At 38.5% G+C, this 18,480-nt stretch overlaps 1 protein-coding gene across 1 annotated transcript in view; it reads left to right on the top strand.

Annotated features, from left to right (window-relative positions):
- Positions 1-3,780: 3,780 nt before the first annotated feature.
- The window catches only part of DNER (delta/notch like EGF repeat containing), a 129,840-nt gene continuing 115,140 nt past the window's right edge, over positions 3,781-18,480 (top strand). Inside the window, exon 1 of the mRNA XM_054835461.1 lies at positions 3,781-4,502. Coding sequence (XP_054691436.1) covers positions 4,248-4,502 — 255 coding nt within the window. The 5' untranslated portion in view covers positions 3,781-4,247. The remainder of the gene's footprint in view (positions 4,503-18,480) is intronic.

The following is an 18,480-nucleotide window of genomic DNA, read 5'->3' as shown; positions in this document are numbered from 1 at the left end:
TAGAACTGGCATCATGGATTTTCATAGCACAGTGTTTTCGTGCTCCCCAATATAAGCTTAACTTCTGCTCTATGGATTTTGTTTTAGAATGTGATTTATGATTCCCACAATGAAGAATGTTTCTGTGCCTAAGCTGGCAGCTCTCTCTTGATACGAGTTGTATCAACACTTCTCTATTTGTACTGCAGATCCCCTGAACAGCAGACATTGAGTAACAACGTGTACTTTCACTGTCGACAGTGGTAAACAAATCACCATGATTATCACCGGTTTCCTAGATCAAAGTTAGCAAGCAAAAAGAAGAAAACGTGCAACTTCAAACAGCTTAATACAGTGGAGAAAAATAAAATAAATGCACGAGCTGGTAAGGAAAGCAATTAAAACCATGGATGTTGTCAGGGAGCAGGGTGCTTGCCAGTCTGCATCAAGATAAAAGAAAAATAGCAATTATTCAGGTGCATATGAAAATAAAGCAACATTTCCCCCTCATCCACCTATAGCAGTGAACTAATATTTTTTTTAAAAACTTTGTCTCTGTTCAGAGCCTTAAACTAACCTTCTCCTGTAGCCAAAACCTGCCCTCATAAACCCATGAAAATCAGCCATAATAAGTTCTAATGTGAAGCACCTGAGTATGCAACTTCCAAGGTGAGTATTCTTACTAAATTCTGTAGGCTGCTTACATGTTTAAATGTGTACTTCAATATTTTGATAAAATGAGGCATGGATCACTCAGTTACAGAATTTGCTGGAATAGAAGCTATATGCTTAGAAAAAAGTTAAATACATGTAGAAAATATTTTGAATAAACGCATTTTAAGCCTTATGAAACACAACGTTAAAGAAACAGTAATAGCTTCAGTGATTGTGGCAATGATTTTCAAATGATTTAGCTTTAATTTTGGCAGCTCTTGGGTATGGGGTTGGGAACACAATGGATAATTTCAGAAATCTGACTCCAGTTGCATGAGTTGGACCCTTCTGAAATTTCTCAAATGAAATTAAACCCCCAGTGCTTTTGGTAGATTGGAAATTAAACTCCTGACATGCTTTAAAGCAGGAACAAGCTGACAGAGAGATGAGGAAAATGTCAGTTCTGCACTCTGCAAACCAGTATCATAAAGACATGCTTGCAGCCTGACCCAAGACATGAAACAGAAAAGAATCACAGTCCAGACACTGTTCAGAAAAGGTTCACAGTAACTGTCTCATCTAAATTAGCTCTTAAACTAGTAAAGAAAAATGTAACTAATAGTAGGCGGTCTTAAAATAATTCATCAATATTTAGAAAACAGATCATTGTTATGGGAGACATTTAAAACCTGTAACTTCCTCTTAGGAAAACACAGAGATTTTTGTTCCTCACTAAATATTTAATCAGAACAGATTAAAAAAAAAAAAAAAATCTCTGCAAAATCTCCTTCAAGCCACTAGAGGATGAGTACTTCTCCATCAAAATAAATAGTTAAGCTGTAATGTATCTTATCTAAGCCACAGTAATAAGCTATTAGACTGGTAATACAATTCAAATTCTACCAAGTGTAAATGAGGCAGACAGCTTGAATCCTTATTGAATACTATGATTAGTAATTTATGGAAAGCTGACTATAAAATTATTTAAACTATGCATATTGGACCATTAAAATGCATAAAAAGATACAGCTTTTTGGAAAATCACTAGCTAATTGGCTAAGTATAACATTTTCTGTTGTGCAGTTAAATATTTCCTTATAAAAATGACAATTATAATGCAAATGTATGTCCAATCTGACTCAGAACACCGTGTTATGTCCTGCTCTGTTGGTTGTGTTGGTTGACTAGCCTGTTTCTAAAGTCGTTCTCTTCTGCAAGTACCATGCTACATCATCAACAGAATTCATTATCTGATCTAGCTGTTAGTCTTGAAATCGTCTTTTCCATAACTTATCTATATGCTCTTACTACTAAAAAGCCTCAGACATAGACCAGAATTCCACCACAATTACTGAACCCTTTTGGGGTACCAAGAACAATTAAAAAATAGAGGCACTATATAACCTGTCTATTCAGGCATCCTGTTTGTTACAAAGGTTGGTCAGCTGGTTAACACAATTAGCATCAACCAGGAGAAGCGCTTAAGCAAAAAGAAAGATGGGTCAGGTTAGAGAGTAGAACATATTTTCAGTTTGGTTCTGATGATTTATTCTATAAGATATTTAGAGAACCAGCTGAAGCTAGTTATTAACAATTATCTTTGACAACCTATGTGGAAGGGTAAAGTTCTAAGAGATTGGGAAAGGACAAACACTTTTATTGAGAAAGAGGACAGAGAGAATTACAGCCCAGCTGCTTTAACATCAAATGCCACAGCAACCTGGGATATAAGTACAAGTTATTTCAGAGCACTGGGAAGATAACAAGGAGACAAGTAGCAGCCTCTGTGGACTTATCAAGAACAAATCATGTCAAACCAAATTCTTTTCTTGTAGAACAAGGCAACAGATCTTGTGCATGGAATAGAGCGAACAAACAGTTATTATAACTTGATATGGGCAAGGCCTTTGGCATTGCTTTCCATGACATTCTTATGAACAAACTTAACAAATTAATAAGAATGTTCCTTATGGTTGCAAAATTACTTGGAAACCCCCCATACTTAAAGAACAGTATAAGTAGTATTTCAGATTCAAATTGTAACGTCTTCCAAGTTCCTGAATTTCACTAAGATAGGGCATTGGATAATGATCAGTAAAGAAAAGAAGATGACGAACTGGTCTGGTAAGTACAGTAGTGGGTTTGTTTTTTTTTTTTTGTCTCAACATGTGAAGGGCTCTGATGGGCAAATATGGGCAGAAAAAGTAACCTTAAGGAGAAGAAAGTTGTAAAATAAAGAAACAATTCAAGAATCAATATAACTGAGATTATGTTTTATTTGTATTATCACAGTGCCTATAGGCTGTAGTGAACGTCAGAACCCACCGCTCTGTGGGACCGGGGGAAGGAAAGGGGAGCAGTCTGAGCGAAGGGCTCGGTCCCGAGCTGCGAGGCCACAGCGGCAGCAGAGGGAGCCGGTGCGGCACCGCACAGGCCGCTGCGGGAGGGAAACGGGGCCTGCGGGGGGAGCGGGGACCGTTCTCCTCGCCTGGCTGCGGGCAGGTAGGAGCGTGTTCGGGCTGCTAGAAACCCCCGTGAGTTTTCAGTTCAATTAGCATCACCAGTTATTTCTGCGCGCGATACAGGTTTCAGCTGTAGGTGAAGTGCAAAGGTTCATAAAAAGTGTAGCACGCTGCTGCCACCAATGCTCCTGTAACCCTATGACAGAGATGTGAAAAGTCGTTAGATGTAAATACTTCGCTTTTACAGAAGCAAATGAATAGGTCAGAGAATGTGGATTATCTTCCTGTGTCCGTTAACTGATTTAGAGATCAAGTATCTTAGCTCTAAGCAGAGGCGGTAAAAAAATCCTCAAAAAACTAGCAAAATATAAATCCATTTTTAAAAATCAGCCGCGGATAACCTCGGTTAAGAAAACGCTCAGCTTTTTTTTTTTTTTTTTTCAGTATGAGAAATGACAGGATTAATTCCTATGTTTTTCATCTGCCTCTACATTGATTTAATAGAACTTTAAAGTCACTATCAGCAGATCACACTTGTGAAGCGGTGAATAAGCAGCAAAGGGTGAATTCTCCCGCAGGAGGAGTTTCTCTTTCAGGGCGTTTGTGTAACCCAGGGCAGGGCTCGCTCCCGGCGCGCGCTGAGGCGCCGAGCGCTATTGCGTTGTCACGCGCGCCCGTCACGCGAACTGGAGGCACTGACAGAGCAGGAATGCCCGCCGGGCAGTTCGTCAACGCACGGCTCCGTTTCAAACCAGCGTGCTCGGTGCACGGCGCCGGTCCCCGTGCTCGCGCAACTCTGCGCAGCCCGGCCGCTGTTCCCACGACTGGAGGCGCATCCCCCGCGGCCCCGTCGGCTCCGAGCAGAGATCAGCCTTGGCTCTAGGGACGAAAGAAATCCGGCCCTGCTGCCCTGGGCACCGTCCCTGGCTGTCCCGGGGCGCGGCCGGGGCCCGGCGTGCTGCGGACGGGCGGCTGCCCCCTGCCGGGCGCGCGGCGGCACGGCGGCCGGCTCCTCCCCGCCCAGTCCCCGCCCGCGCGTTGCCCGGGGAACGGGGGTAGGGAGTAGCCGGGCTGCCGCTGCCTCCATCCCCTCCTTCCCTCCCCGCCGGTGCCCGCAGCGGAGCGGCACCCGCACCCGGACGCCTCGCCGCCATGCCCCGAACCGCCCCGCTCCTCCTGCTGCTACTCGCCCTGGCCCAGCGCCGCGCTTGCCTTCCCGGGCCGGCCACCGCCGCGCCCCCCGTCCGGGACCCCTGCCTCAGCCAGCCCTGCCGCAACAACGGCACCTGCTCGCCGGTGCCGGACCGGGGCCCCGCCGCGCCCCGCCGCCTCCAGATGCTCCTGCCCCAGCCTCCGGCCGCCTACACCTGCGTCTGCCCCGCGGGGTTCACCGGCACCTCCTGCCAGGTAAGGGGCGCGCAGGGCGCTTTCGGCGCGCAACCCTCGGCCCCTCCCGGGGGGCCCCCGCCTCAGCGCCTCCCTCCTGCCCTGCGTCCTTGTGCCCGTCCCTGCCCTTGGGTGTCCCCGCTCGGTCTGCGGCTGGCTCTCTCCCGTCCTCTGCCAGCCTCACCCGACTCCGTCTGCGGGCGTCTCTACCTCGCTCCGTACCGAGCCATCCCGGTGCCTGTTTGCCGGCCCGTCCGCCCCGGGAGGCGCCCAGCGGCTGGTGCCCGGTGCCTGTTCCCCTGGCGCGCGGCGTGCCCCTCCGCGCGCGGCCCCTCCCTCGCGCGGCAGCCGTTGGTGCCGTTAACGGCCGCTGCGGGCACCCAGGGCTGCGGGCGGCCTCGCCTCTCCCCCGGGCTTTCTGAGGGGTCGGCAGCGCTTCGTGCCGGTGGACGCGTAAAGCGGGTGCCGGTACCGCGATGCAGCCGTGCCTTGGGCTGACTCCCGACCCGAGGGGAGAGCCGTTACCCCTGGGCGTGAAATGGACCGACGGCGTGTAAGAGGCTCGGTTAGAGGTGGATGAGGATGGTGCTAAGCTCAGCCAGTGCCTTCCAGGTTAATCTCAGTACTATGGCCACCCCCCCATCGTCCAGTCCTCGCAATTTATTTAGTATTGACTTATTTTAAGGTGAAAAGGATGGTCCTTGGAAGTGGATGCTATATTGCATTGAATACTAGTCGTTAATTGTGTCTCCAGTGGTCATTTTCATAGGTTAGGTGTGCTTGCTCCCACGTTTCCGGTGCTGCTTGGATTGATTTTGAATTCTGAAAGGTCAGAATGCTCAGACTGGGGATAATGAGCTAAAATATGGAGAGGCAGTAAGGAATATTTTTCGAACTGCTTGGTTATATTGGGATTTAATGAGATATAATCAAATTTAATTATTGTCATGTAAAGATTGTAATTTTTTTTGTCTTTAGTGCTAAGGATGAAAATCTTTGTTATCATGTTCAGAAATTCACAAAAACTTAATATTCCACATCTTCAGATAAGGAAAAGCAGGTGCAGGGACAAAGAGGTTTGTTTCCTGCATATGTATATGATGGGTTACTTTCTGTGACAGCAGTGTACAAAAGGCTATGTGGATTGGCTACCATTTCTTTATCAATGCTCTCTGTTTTAAATGGATTTGACAGAGAAGCAAATGAATTCAAGTAAATGCAGTCTGCTTTTTCACTTTTTTTTTTTAATATTCCTTGGTCATGTAGTATCTGAACTCTAGTGTTGAATAGATGAAGAGGATAATACATTTACTGAAGAGTTAACGTGTAGGTAAGTATAAGAGTCATTGTAAAGTAGGAGCACTATGCACAGAGTTCTGTGCTTGCCTTGAAACGTCTCAGTTGATTCAGTGTAACAATGAAAGTGAAAATATTTACACTAATGAGATTTCTGTAAAATCAGAGAGATGAAAGTAGATTAAATAGATTTCTCTTTGGCTAATTTTAGCTTTTGTTATCTTAAGCGTTTACTATGTTTCTATCACTACAAAGAGAGTGCTGTGTGTTTGGTGCTGCTTGTTGCTGTTAGACTTAAGTGTCTGAGCTCCATGACTGAAAGATTAATGACCCTTTTAAAGACTTAGTAACATGTAACACTTGCTGACATCTTACCCTCTGTGAAGTATTGTGCCTGGCGAACTGGATGTAATTGTTTTTCTAATGAAAGAGGCAATATTTTCATAGCAGTTATGCTTTTTATTAACTAATAAGAGGAGGTTCACATTGTCGTACTTTGTTTCTTTTTATAAAATACTGAGTAATGACCCTTGTAAGAGAAACTGATAAGCAAATGAATGCCACTTCTAGCTATCCTGACAGTAGTTGAAGTATGGATGCCAGTTAGCTATGAAAAGTTAATAAGGTTTTGAAATGTAACTTTAATTAACTAGAGAGCAGGCAGGTTTTTTAAAGGGGTAATATAAACACAATATATAGCTGAAATTTTGCTCATTTTATCAAAATAAAAAAAGTTGTACAAACGCATTAATTCTTGTGTTGCTCTGTCATTTAGATGTCTTGCAGCTTAACAGATGCCTAACGGCTTAAACTTCTACAAAGAAAGGTAAAACCAGTCATGTTTTCTAATTCAATGATAACAGAGAACTGTAAGGAGCTTAAAATAACTATAAGGATTTTTTTCTCATATCCCTTATGGGTTATGAGAAAACTATGGGCTAAATCAGGAGATGATTGGGGTACATCTAGACAGAGGGTTTCCAGCTTACCGCTGAGGTTGTTATTGAACAGTTGGACTTGCAGAGGGGAATACCCAGAGGGAAAAAAACCCACAGGAATTATTATGCTTAAATATGCAGATCATGGAAGGTAAGTTTGCATTTTTTGAATTTCTGATGGAGTTCTTTGGGAGCCCCACTTCCCTAAAAATACAGATTTAGTTTCATGTCACTTCTAGTAGTGAAGGCAACATTTTGCCGATTCCGCTCAGATGTGCTGAGATGTAGAACAGAGGAAATATGTTCTAAATGTGCCTGCAAGTTAATTTGGCACAGTGAAGTTGATAACGTAGAATGATTGCTAACAGTCAAAGTTGGAGATTGCCCACAAATTTTGTTACTGAAGTTTTTACTGTAACTGGTTTTGATGTACTTGACAATGCTGGTGCTGGCATAGGAAAAGTGGCAAAGGATAAAATTGACATTACATTCACATGAGATACTTCTAAAAGTCCAGAGCTTTCCTATCACCAAGTGATGTATTTAACTTGGACTTAAGCCAATTCCATGATCTTATGTTATAATTGCTTTAGTAACTCATTATTTATTTAGCAACAGAAATTACAGGTCATCTTAGTATATCCATCCCATGAATTATGCATGTGTATATATCTCACATTACTTACAGTTTGAATATACTTTGTTTTGCAAACTTCAGGTTTGTTTTGTTACGCATTGTTTGGTTTCACATTGCAGGACGTTGCTCTAATTTAACTCAATTTCTTTTCATAGTTGTGAATTTTTTCCCACTTCTCTCTACCATATTTCTGGTCTGTGTAAAGAAGAAATAGAATTAATGTGTTGAAGTATCTTAAACTTTAGTCTGAGCAAAGACATCACATGTATTCCCAAGGAAATTGTACTAAAATTATAGTGAATTCAACTACCCTTATGCAGGAATTTGAAATCGGACAGTTTTCAATTTTACACTGAGAGAACTTGATGAAATAAATTGAAATGAACTGAGTGACAGACATTAAAGTTCCCTAAACTTTATATTCCCTAAATTTTTACTTATATTTTACTTCGAAAGGCAATCTTTAACCTTTATTTCTAACAACTAGTTTAATAACTACTCTGTTATTTCTAATGATATGTATAATCCAATACAATTGTTTTTTCTTGGTCAGGAAATTTTTATGTAAAAATTGATTTGTGTTAGTGCCTTATGAAATAATTTTAGAGATATAAAGTACTAAATAGGAAATTAAAAATTTCATTATAGACTTGGTCATTTGCTTAAAAATACAGAATCTGAACTTAGTTAATTGCATTAAATTGCATGAAGTTCCATACTAGTGCTAATTTCATTGAAAGACTATTATGGAAAGAAATATTCATTTATTAATGTATTTTTAAATACTGTCATACATGCTTAGTTTGTTTTAGTTGCTTCTCTTTTTTTTGGTTTGTATTTTTGCTTTTTTTTTCTTCTCTCCTTTGGTTGATAATTTTCCCTCATTGTTTTATTTCAGTGCTTTTTAATATGCTTTTAGTTATTTTATAGATTGTGTCAGGTATCAAAACTTGAAAACAAGTAGTGCCCAAGCATACTGAACTAGCTTCTGACTTTGCAGCAGTTCTCTTTTATACAATCTGATAGTGATGACTGGATGCTCCACTTCTGAGAGTCACGTGGTAGCCACTGATGTAATAGCATTTTTGAGTTAGTATTGAAATTATAATTTTAGTAGCAAAATGATCTCTCTGGTCTTGGGTAGGATTTGTTGTGTTCACTCTAATGCCTATCTTTCCACACCTATAGTGGAAAGCATTTTTTAAATGTAATTGTGGATAGCTCATTTAAAATGGAATTTTAGAAAGGTGTAATTCGAGTTTAAAAAAGTCAAGGAAGGAACCGATATTATAAAAAAATAATACAGATGGACAGTAGTTTATCTTTTTAAATTTTCTTTTTAGAATGATTTCATATCTGTCCCTCCCCCCACTTTCTGTCTGATTATGTTTTTCTTCATTCTCTCCTTTTTTGCACTTTTGAATGCCAGGAGAATTTATTCTTGTCTTTGATCATGGTATTTGAATATTTGTAGACTGTAATGCAGGGATTCAGTTTTTTATTCTGTGGCCCCTGCATCTATTTCTTATCCTGTGATGGATTTTTTGTTTCTTTTTCTTTGAATTTATTTCTGTTTTGGATAGATTTCTGATAATGTGCTTTTTAATGCTGAATGCAGAAATCCAGGGTTAGCAAACTGCTACGCAAAAAAGGGTTATTGTTTCTTGACTCAATGGTCTAATAATTAAGCAATTGTTAGTTGAGGGTTCAGTAAGTGGTACAAAATTTCATTGGCCAGGTTATTTCAGGTTGCACTGGACAGTGCTGTACAAAAAGACATGCTTTAATCTAACTGCTAAATTACTTTCATGTGAGTATCCTGATTAATTCTTCATGAGATCCTTTTTTCTATTAAGTGCTGACATGCCTTCTGAAAGGTCTCTAAATAATCCTTGAATTCACAAAGAATTCTCTAGCATATTTAGAATGCTATTTTTTCCCATTCTGTACTCATTAATGAAGGGTATATATTTAGATTATATGGTTATTGTGATGCAAGCGTTTTGTTATGTGACCATTCTGTTTGCTCTTTTATCTTTAATGAGAGCAAATTGTATAGTTAGCAGATGCCCTGGAGATTTCTTGTTTTATTTGCATGTAGTTTAGCTTGAGTTCTGAGGTACCATGTCATTTCCTGCTGACTAACTCTTCTAACTCTTGCAGTTATTTAAAATTGCAGAATTTAAATATTTGTGTTGATGCATGTACTATGTGTGAGAAGAGGCTACGAGAGCTCAGTTTGTTTTTTGTGGAGAAGAGGAGGCTAAGGGGGAACTAAGTGCCATCCTCAACTACCTAATGGGTGGTCACAGAGAAGATGGAGCCAGACTTTTCTCAGATGTGGTCAGTGAAAGGACAAGAGGTGACACACATGTTATAGTAGGTGAAGTTCCAGTTAAATCTAAGGACAAAATTCCTTGTAATGATGGTGCTCGAACACTGGAACAGGCACCTAGAACAGTTGTGGGATCTCCATCCTTGGAGATTCGAGGCTTGAGTGCCCAAGACCCCAAGCACCTTGGCCTAGCATTAGCCTTGCCCTGAGCAGGGGTTGGACCAGAGAACTCCCTTGGGTCCCTTCCAGCCTAAACCATTCTATGATTCTGTTCTGTGATTCTGTACGTACACACACCTGTATATGTTATTTTTCCTGTATTTTGTATTTGCCTATTACTCTTGTCCTCTTCCTGCCTCCTCTTTGCTGGATATTCTGCTAAATTATTTCCATGTTATTATACCTATATGTTTTATATCAGGTCTAGACTGTACCTGGAAGCTGACGAACTTGTGTGCAGTGCAAGCGGGAGTTCTAAGGTGGCAATATTACTTTTAGATATCTGAAAAATCTTTAGTGTTAATTTCAAACCACTTTGTTTACAGCTCCTTTAGTCACAAATTAGTATACTCACATTTTGTAGTCATTGCTGATTTTTTTCTTCAAGTAAGAATTGTATGCCCCACAGGACTGATGGATATTATTTGTTTTCTGTGAGTTTTTGTGATCTGTAAGTGAAGTGTTGTTCAGGTGCCCCATGGACTTTGATATCCCTGGTTGCAGTGGAACTGATGAAGTTCTGCAGTATGGCAATACGAGGTATCCAATACGGGGAATGTTAGCACAGAATAAATAAATGTGAAAAATAGTTTCTCCACCCAATTTATTTTAGCTGTTATAGCATGTTTTCTCTAAGCATAATAGAAATATATTTCCAGTCAGAATTTTAAGCTTTTCAAATTAGTGTCTTGCCTTGAGGCATATAATGTGAAAATATGTGAATGAGAAAACTATAATTCAGCAATTTCCAAAACAGACAATACAGAATTGTGCTGTGATTTTTGCCATGGGACCTAACAAATTATTCTAAATTTCTGTAGAATATAACTGGAATAATGTAATAACCCAAACTGTCTCAATTATATAAATGGTTATTATTTGGGTATCATCTGCACGCTGACCTTTGTGAATCTTTGTTTTCTTTCTTTCAATGTCTTGAAATACTCCCTTTAATCTGTTCAAAATAGTTCTTTTTAAATGCCAGTCAGGTTATTGCATAATGCAAATTATTTGGTTCTGAAAATTTCCATCATATAAGTGAAAGTTTAAGTGTTGGTTTTACTTACTTTTTGTGATTAAAGATTGCAGAGACACAGATCAGGTGTAAAGTAACTGAATAATAGTAGCAGATATGTTATACTAAGATGCTTCAGCTTTTACATATGTCATATTTCATTGCAGTTTATGCTCTTTGATCTAAGAGAATTACTTTGCAATGATATCTGTTTAAAAACTGGTATTATTTTACTTTCCTTTGAAATGCCTAACTTGATGTTGTCATTTGTTTACCTGTAGCTCTGGAAACCCTGTTTAGTGGAGCAGGTTTCCAATGTACTAGGAGAATACCTTATCTTGAATACAAGATAAGAAACAACAGAATACAGATGGGAAAACAAATAAATGGGAATATCGCTTAAAATACTGGAATGATATGACTTGATTCAGTATTACAGAAAGTAGAAATGCTCCCCTGTTTTTGAGGGCTCTCACAGAATCTTCTACATACCACCCTTCTGAGAAGTACTTGCTTGAGATCAATAATTTCAGAGGTGGCATTTAGCAGGATTTCAGCTTGATCATGGGATCACGAGACCCAAAATCTTAGATGATGCTGCAAGAAATTCCATTTTAATAGGCACACGAGTCTGCTGAAAATAATGTTCACTTAACCTTAAGCATAGGTTGGTGGCATGTTTTTTTTTTCTTTTCTTTTTTTTTCTGGTACTTGCTCTCATAGCTCACTCTGTTCTTGTTAAATATCAAGTCCCTCATTTATTCGCAGTAACTCTTTTTGGCTGTGATACATTTGTGTTCTAATGAATCCCACAGATTAATTGCATGGAAAAGATAACTTTATTTTTATTCTCTATCTTTCATTTGAATTGAATTTCCCTGTTAAGCTTTTTTTCCCTTTTAAAAGCGAGTTATTCCACTCTTCCTTCCCTGTGCATGTAGTGAATATTGGTTTTCTTTTCTAGAATGTCCTGTCTGAGCTGAATAGATTGAGCTACTAACAATATTCCTGTTTGTTGCTGGTTAATCTAAATATAGTTTTTGTACAGTGCTAAATCCCATTTTTTATGTATGCTGAGCCGTTATCTGTTCTTTTGACAGCTGCATTAGCAGGAAGGCTTCAATAATATCCACAATTATTACTTTTTTTTTTTAACTTTTGGTTGGTATAGGTGAACTGAGGTCAGTAACCTACCTAGAGATGTCCGATTGTGGTGTGGTGAAAAAGTAGGGTTAATTTCATTAAAAAATGTCTTAGTGACATTTAGGTCAAAATCTGAAGGTAAAAGCAGTTTAGTATATGCATTTGACATTGTAAAGCATCATTTATTAGGAGTCTTTAATTTGTTCTCCTTTTTTTTTTAAAGCAAAAAATGCAGTTTTGTTCAACTTTCTGTGTATGATTTTGTCAATTTATATTTTACAGGAATAATGTAAGCACTGAAATAAATATCCTCTGGAGAGAAATTTGTCACTCATCAATATGACCTACACAAAACATAAATTATAATTGTATTATTAGGAAAAAGATCTTAAGCTGCAATACAACTGTTGCAGTTTTCCAACAGTTTTGTAACAGTGGAAACGCACATCAAGGTATAAGTTGAGAAAAGTAAAGAGTTTTCTTATCAAGCAAACATTAATTTGTTCTATTGGCTAAGTGTAATCTCTTGCAATGAAGCACTTCTGCATTCAAAAGCCGATTTGTATGCCACCTATGTAACCTGTTTGAGTTCAGCAATACGTATCGCTGCCCTGTATTATTTTTCAAGTTTTCCTTGATTTGTTTTACAATTATACAGGCCATAGTAAGTGTAACAATTACGCTGTATTATTTAGTATTATATTCTGCTGTAAACCTGAAAAAATAGCTGTAAGCTCTGTAGAGAAAGGTCTGGGAATGTCAGGATTTGGGGCTTGGAATTCTCACTGCCTTGCTGAGTCATGTTGCACAAAACTTACCTCCTTCTTACTTGGATTTCTCCTCTATAGATATAGATAATTCTGGGTGTTCAAAAGATTAATTTGTGAATGTGTATGAAGGCTTTAAGAATGTTGAGTCAAAAGCACTTTGTAAGGAAGCATCGTATTGAAATGCCAGATTCTGAATTACATGTCAGTGACCTATCGGAATGTATTTAAATTATAAGGAAAAAAATCCTTCTTCTTATTAAAAAAAAAAACAAAACAGCCATTTAGACTACTTCTTTGTCTGGCAGATATTCAGGCTAGCAGTCTACAGATTAATTTAGTTCCGTAATGTTCTTTTCTACTGGAAACAGGGACAATAGATCAATGATCAGTATTTCAAAGACTTCTGTAGCAAAGGTGTTTGTGAACAAGGTGCTCTTGAATAAGGTAAGAACAGGATTCAATCTGACTGTGAAAGTAGGGTTGCTATACTGAGATAAGGTCACTGAATGTTAATGATTTTGGGAACTTTGTTGTACTTCATGTATTAGTTACAACAGCAAACGTCAGTTTGACAAGACTTTTGGGTACCTTCAGGAACAGTAGCTGTAAAAAGAGTAACAAGATATGATTCCTTTTATTTACAACAAGCCTGATTTTCAGTCTAGGTTGCCCTTATGTGGTTCTTTGTACTGGGCCTAATAAAGCTGAAGCTTGTTGTTGACAGAAGAAGGAATAATTTCAGCTAACCATGCATATTCTAAATAAACTGTGATTATCTGGGAGGAAGACTGGTATGTTCTGGTGGTGGTATGTTGAATGACCCTGAGTGCTAAAAAATACGAATAGTTTAAAGATGTGTAGATAATGGCACAAGAGAACAGAAGCTGGCTTAGAATGCTGTTTTTTCTCTGAATGAGTAGTATTTAATCCCCTGAAATCAAGTTCAGGTAACTTTACTTAGAGAGGGCAGAAATAGACCCCAAGAAAGGGCAGCAGATGTGATTAGTAGATGTGGAAAGATTTGAATCACCTGGGAGGAACAACTTGTTCACTTCTATACAGAGACAAACAAGAAGAGTCTGAATAAAAGCTAATCTTGTGACAAGGACAATGCTTTTAAAAAAAAAAAAAAACCAACAGGAATGAGACAGTTAAATTCTTCCGGGCATCAGCTAGTCATCAACTCATGTGGCTAAGGAAAATAAATGGACGATTTTCTGTAATTTTCCAGACCTGGCATGTTACTGTGATCTCCCTTTGAAGTATTTGGTAGTGGTGTTTGTCAATGAGGACAGTAACTATCACCATGAACTATATGGTAATTCTTATGGTTCTTATTCAGCCCTAATGAATTGTGTTTTAAATTCTGCAAATCTGTAAAAATTAATGCAAATTTTATTTCTATTTTTGTTTTAAAGGTTTTAACAGATGTATGGTTTCTTCTGCTGAAGAAATTACACAAATTGTTAAATACCTTTTATCAAAATCAAATTAATGAATGAATCTCAGTAATGACAAACTAAAATATATGGCTTAGGTTTCATACAGACTGAGCAGGCTATTAATAAACTTGTGAGTCTCTATATGCATGTACTTCTATTGTAATCTAATTTCAGGCAAATATAACTGAACATTATTAAACAGAAGGAGGTAAAGATGGTCATGTAGAAGTCTAATAATTTATGAGCTAAGTGCCTTTTGTGTTGAGAGTCCTAATGCTGCCATCTGGTTGCAAGAGGGTTGTTTTCTGGCATTTATTGTTGCTATGGAACACCAAGGTTGTGTTCTTATGTGTAGGGATAGGAGAAACTTTCTCATTTGAGTATGCCTTTGAATTTCAGTGAATTGAGTTACATGAGGTTTACTGACATAGGTAGGATCTGTAAGACTAGATACTTGATTAATTCTTTTTAAGGCTACAGCGTACTGTGTGATGACGGCATATATGACAACTGAAGAAAATGGTGTTGAGTCCCCTGGGAAATTAATATATTTAATTGAAGGAAGGACAAATTGACTTAATTTACATAACTGTAAAAGGACTTTAATGTTAAAATTTGGCTAACTATTGCCTCTTAAAAGTAATGGAAAGGTACTGGGTTGATATAGAAATTCTTGATAATCTTTCTGAGGGTGCGGGGGGAATCTGGCTTGTATAGAGCATGCTAAAAATGTGGAGCATCTTCTTTAAAGGGCTGCTTGAGACTCCGCTATGATATCTCTTAGAGGTGAAGTAAACTCATAGTCATTTGTCTATAAAAATAATAAATGTAAGTTTAGAACTAGTTATTTCAGTAACCATTTGAGCTTGGGTTTCTTGGTGCTCCTGAAATGAGCAAATGAAGAAATTCTCTAAGGTGAATGAATGCAGAAGCAAGGTCAGCTGTGCCACTTCCTTCCACAGCACTTTTCTCCCCAATTAAACAGCATCTCCTGCAACACCAAATTTTAACTCTTTCTGCACATGGGTGAGAGACGATGGATTAATAGTGATTCTGCCTTTTCACAAAGGCCCGCTTAAGAACAGCGTCACAGGTATGCCCTCTGATTATCAAGCCCTGCAAGCAGTAGCATGTAGCAAACCAGAGTATGGGCCAAAACCTCACTATATTTCATTTAGGAATATGGATGATTTTCTGTTATCATTACATATTAGTGGTGATTTAACCATATTTTATGTTTATATGAGATAATCATTTGAAGGATACTCTGGAATGATGGCTGTGCTAGCAAACCTTATTGTGTAATTGATATATAGCAAACACAAGTGTAGCATTAGTTGATTTCTGCATAATGTATATGTTTTTCACTTTGTAATCAGTACTGCAGCAGCTTCCAACTTGGGATTTCTAGTTCTGAGGATGATGTTTTTCTTTGTCAAAATACACTTGCATCCAATTCTACTCTATATTTTCAGATTTTTCTAAGCCCCTTGCCTAGGGTGTGAAAGTAGACCCCACGTGGAGGTCCTTTACTGCAAGCAGCTATTGAGCCCAGAGAGCTGCTGGCTGCTAGAAGCTCTTCCAAGCTCCTTGACACTAAGCAGGGCAGCTGAGAAGCCTTGAGAGCTTCAAGTTACCCTGGCAGTCTTATGGCTTTTAAGTTTGAGAGCAGGGCTGCAGCTCAGGGCTTCAAGGTGCTGTGTTCCCAGATCTTCGAGCAGAGCACTAGTGCTGCAGTAGGGAGCTTCACCAGAAAACTTCCATCAGAAACTGTGATTTGGCCACCAGCGCAAAATTCTTTATTCAAGGAATTGTCATTTTCTAATACCCCCCATGTTCAGCCAGAAGTTTCTACAAACTATAAGGAGTGTGGTACAGTGGTGTCTAATTTTGGAGGTAATTGTAAAACTTTATAGCACCAGTTGTTGATCTGCACAGTTTATTTTTCTGTTTTTTAAAATAACATAAATTAGGTTCTCTGTTTTTCAAGGGAATTGTAAAGGTGTTAGGTTTGTTTTGGAAAACTTTAATAGATGGATGCATAAAAGCAAAACTACAAAGATATGGGTGTAAATTTGCTATCATTATGTTCATGCTATTGATGCTATTAGTGTTAATGCTACACTAAATGAAGTTGGACTGAGATTGGTTTATGTGTGTTTACTGTGGGGTACAGCTATGTAAGTATGTGCACGTAAGTATGTGTCTTAAAGCAGATAAGGCTCTGCAAGCTCATCTGCTGTTTTATCCTGTAGTAACTTGCCTATTTGTTTATGGAAATAAACATTAGTGAAACTAATTCCTAGGATCTTAAAATGCTGCCAGTTGGAAGTGGGATGAACAACAAATCCTCTTTTTGACAGAGTTGAGATGCTGTAGGTTTTGTGTATTTCTTATGTTAAAATCTGTGGTTTACTTTGTTTAATAAAATATTTAGTTGCCTTTTCCTATATTCTCTCTATATCTATATTGGTTTTCACCTTTTTTTTTTTTTGTCTTCCCAGTGTATTAACAAAAATTGTCACATTGGAAAGATGCTGATGGAGCTTGTATCCCTTGTTTTAAGACAATTTACTTCCTTTCTAAAGACAACAGTGCCAAACCCAAAGGAAACAGAAGTTGATGTAGGGATATTTCAGTGCAGAAACTGATTTGGTGGCAGTCATTGTATTGTGGGATGACTAGAATAGTAAGTCATTCATAGTCCCTTTAGACATAAGCCGGATGAAGTATAGAATATAATGCTGCGTGTTAGCATTTCTTAAGATGCAGTGTCAGGAGAAAAAGACAGAAATTAAACTTTATGGGTTGAATATTGAGCTTGTATAATAGATAAGCTGAAATATTTGCCATAGATATTCATAATAGAATGAGGAAATCAATACATTCAAGCTTAATCACCAAGCACTTGTGGCTGTGTTCTGGAATTTAGCAGTTGTAGAAGCTTTGATTTAATGTACAAAATATACCCTGAGAAAGGGAAGTGTGCATTGCTGTGTTTGCTAGCTTGGAAAGGAAGAACTGGGCTGGGGTCCTAGTCTGTCATCCACATCTGCAGCTGTGCTGCTCCTGAACCACCAAGGTGCCCTTGCCTTTGAGCTTTGCAATGTTTGGAATAATTTTGAGGATATTAGCTAGATGAGTAAATAGATACAACAAGCGACCATTGGAAGGCAATGCACTTGAAATAATTTCTATGTATGTTTTCCTGGTTTTCTTCTACCTTTGTAAGAATAACATCTGTTCAATTCCCAATTTGTTCGATGCTTAGGCATCTGTCCAATGCCTAAGTTTTTTTCACTGTAGTTGCAGTAATGTGGTTTCTATAGCTTCTGTTGATGTCTTTTAATTCTGAGTTGCATAAATAAAGTTAACTTCTAAAAAGAATTTTTATTTTCTTTTTTTTAGACAAAAAGGATTCATATGCTGAAAAAGCCTGATAGCTTCTTTTCTTGCTTGAATTGCATTTCAGTGGCATTGTGGGATTTTCATTTCAGCACTGACAGTTCTTCAGGTATAAGTAAAATGATAGGTGGTTTGAATTTTCTGTGTCTCAGCTAGATGAATTCACATAATATATCTCACAGAATTTGACTGTTGGTCTTTTCTTCAGCACCTGCCTGTATTCCAGGTCCGAATAAATGCATTAATGATGCTGCATAGTGTTCCAGGTGTCTTTCTCACTCTCATGGGTATAAAAGGATTATGAATTTCTATATTCGTATTATATGTTATGTACCATTGTTCAAGTGGATTCAGCAACCCAAATTTTTACAGTTATCTGTATGGATGTCTAAATTTTACTTCCTCTTATAACAGCATTGTTCTATAATACAGAAGCAGACACATTTAGACATCTGCCATAGGATTTCACAAGAATAGAAATAGTAAGAACTAATTTTTAGCATGAAGGTATGAATCGGAATATAAAAGCAGCAGATAGTTTAGAGAAAAATAGTTTTCATTGCTGATGACTTTCCAAACATAATAATGATATTTTATTCTCCTTTCCTTTTTTTTTCTGCAGGGAATGTGATTTGCATTTCCATAGTGAAAGCTAGAGAACTAGAGTGATTCAGTTAGTTTTCATTTACTCCTATTAGACAAATTATGGAATTTCCATAAATAAAATATTCTTTTAGCTCAGCACTAGTAATTAGAGCCAGTGACTTAGCACTGTTTGAAATATTTTCCAACTTTTCAG

The sequence above is a fragment of the Grus americana genome, chromosome 9 (assembly GCF_028858705.1).
Source record: "Grus americana isolate bGruAme1 chromosome 9, bGruAme1.mat, whole genome shotgun sequence".
Lineage (NCBI taxonomy): Eukaryota > Metazoa > Chordata > Aves > Gruiformes > Gruidae > Grus > Grus americana.
The sequence above is the reverse complement of the archived record's forward strand: the minus strand, read 5'-3'. Positions and strand labels throughout refer to the sequence as shown.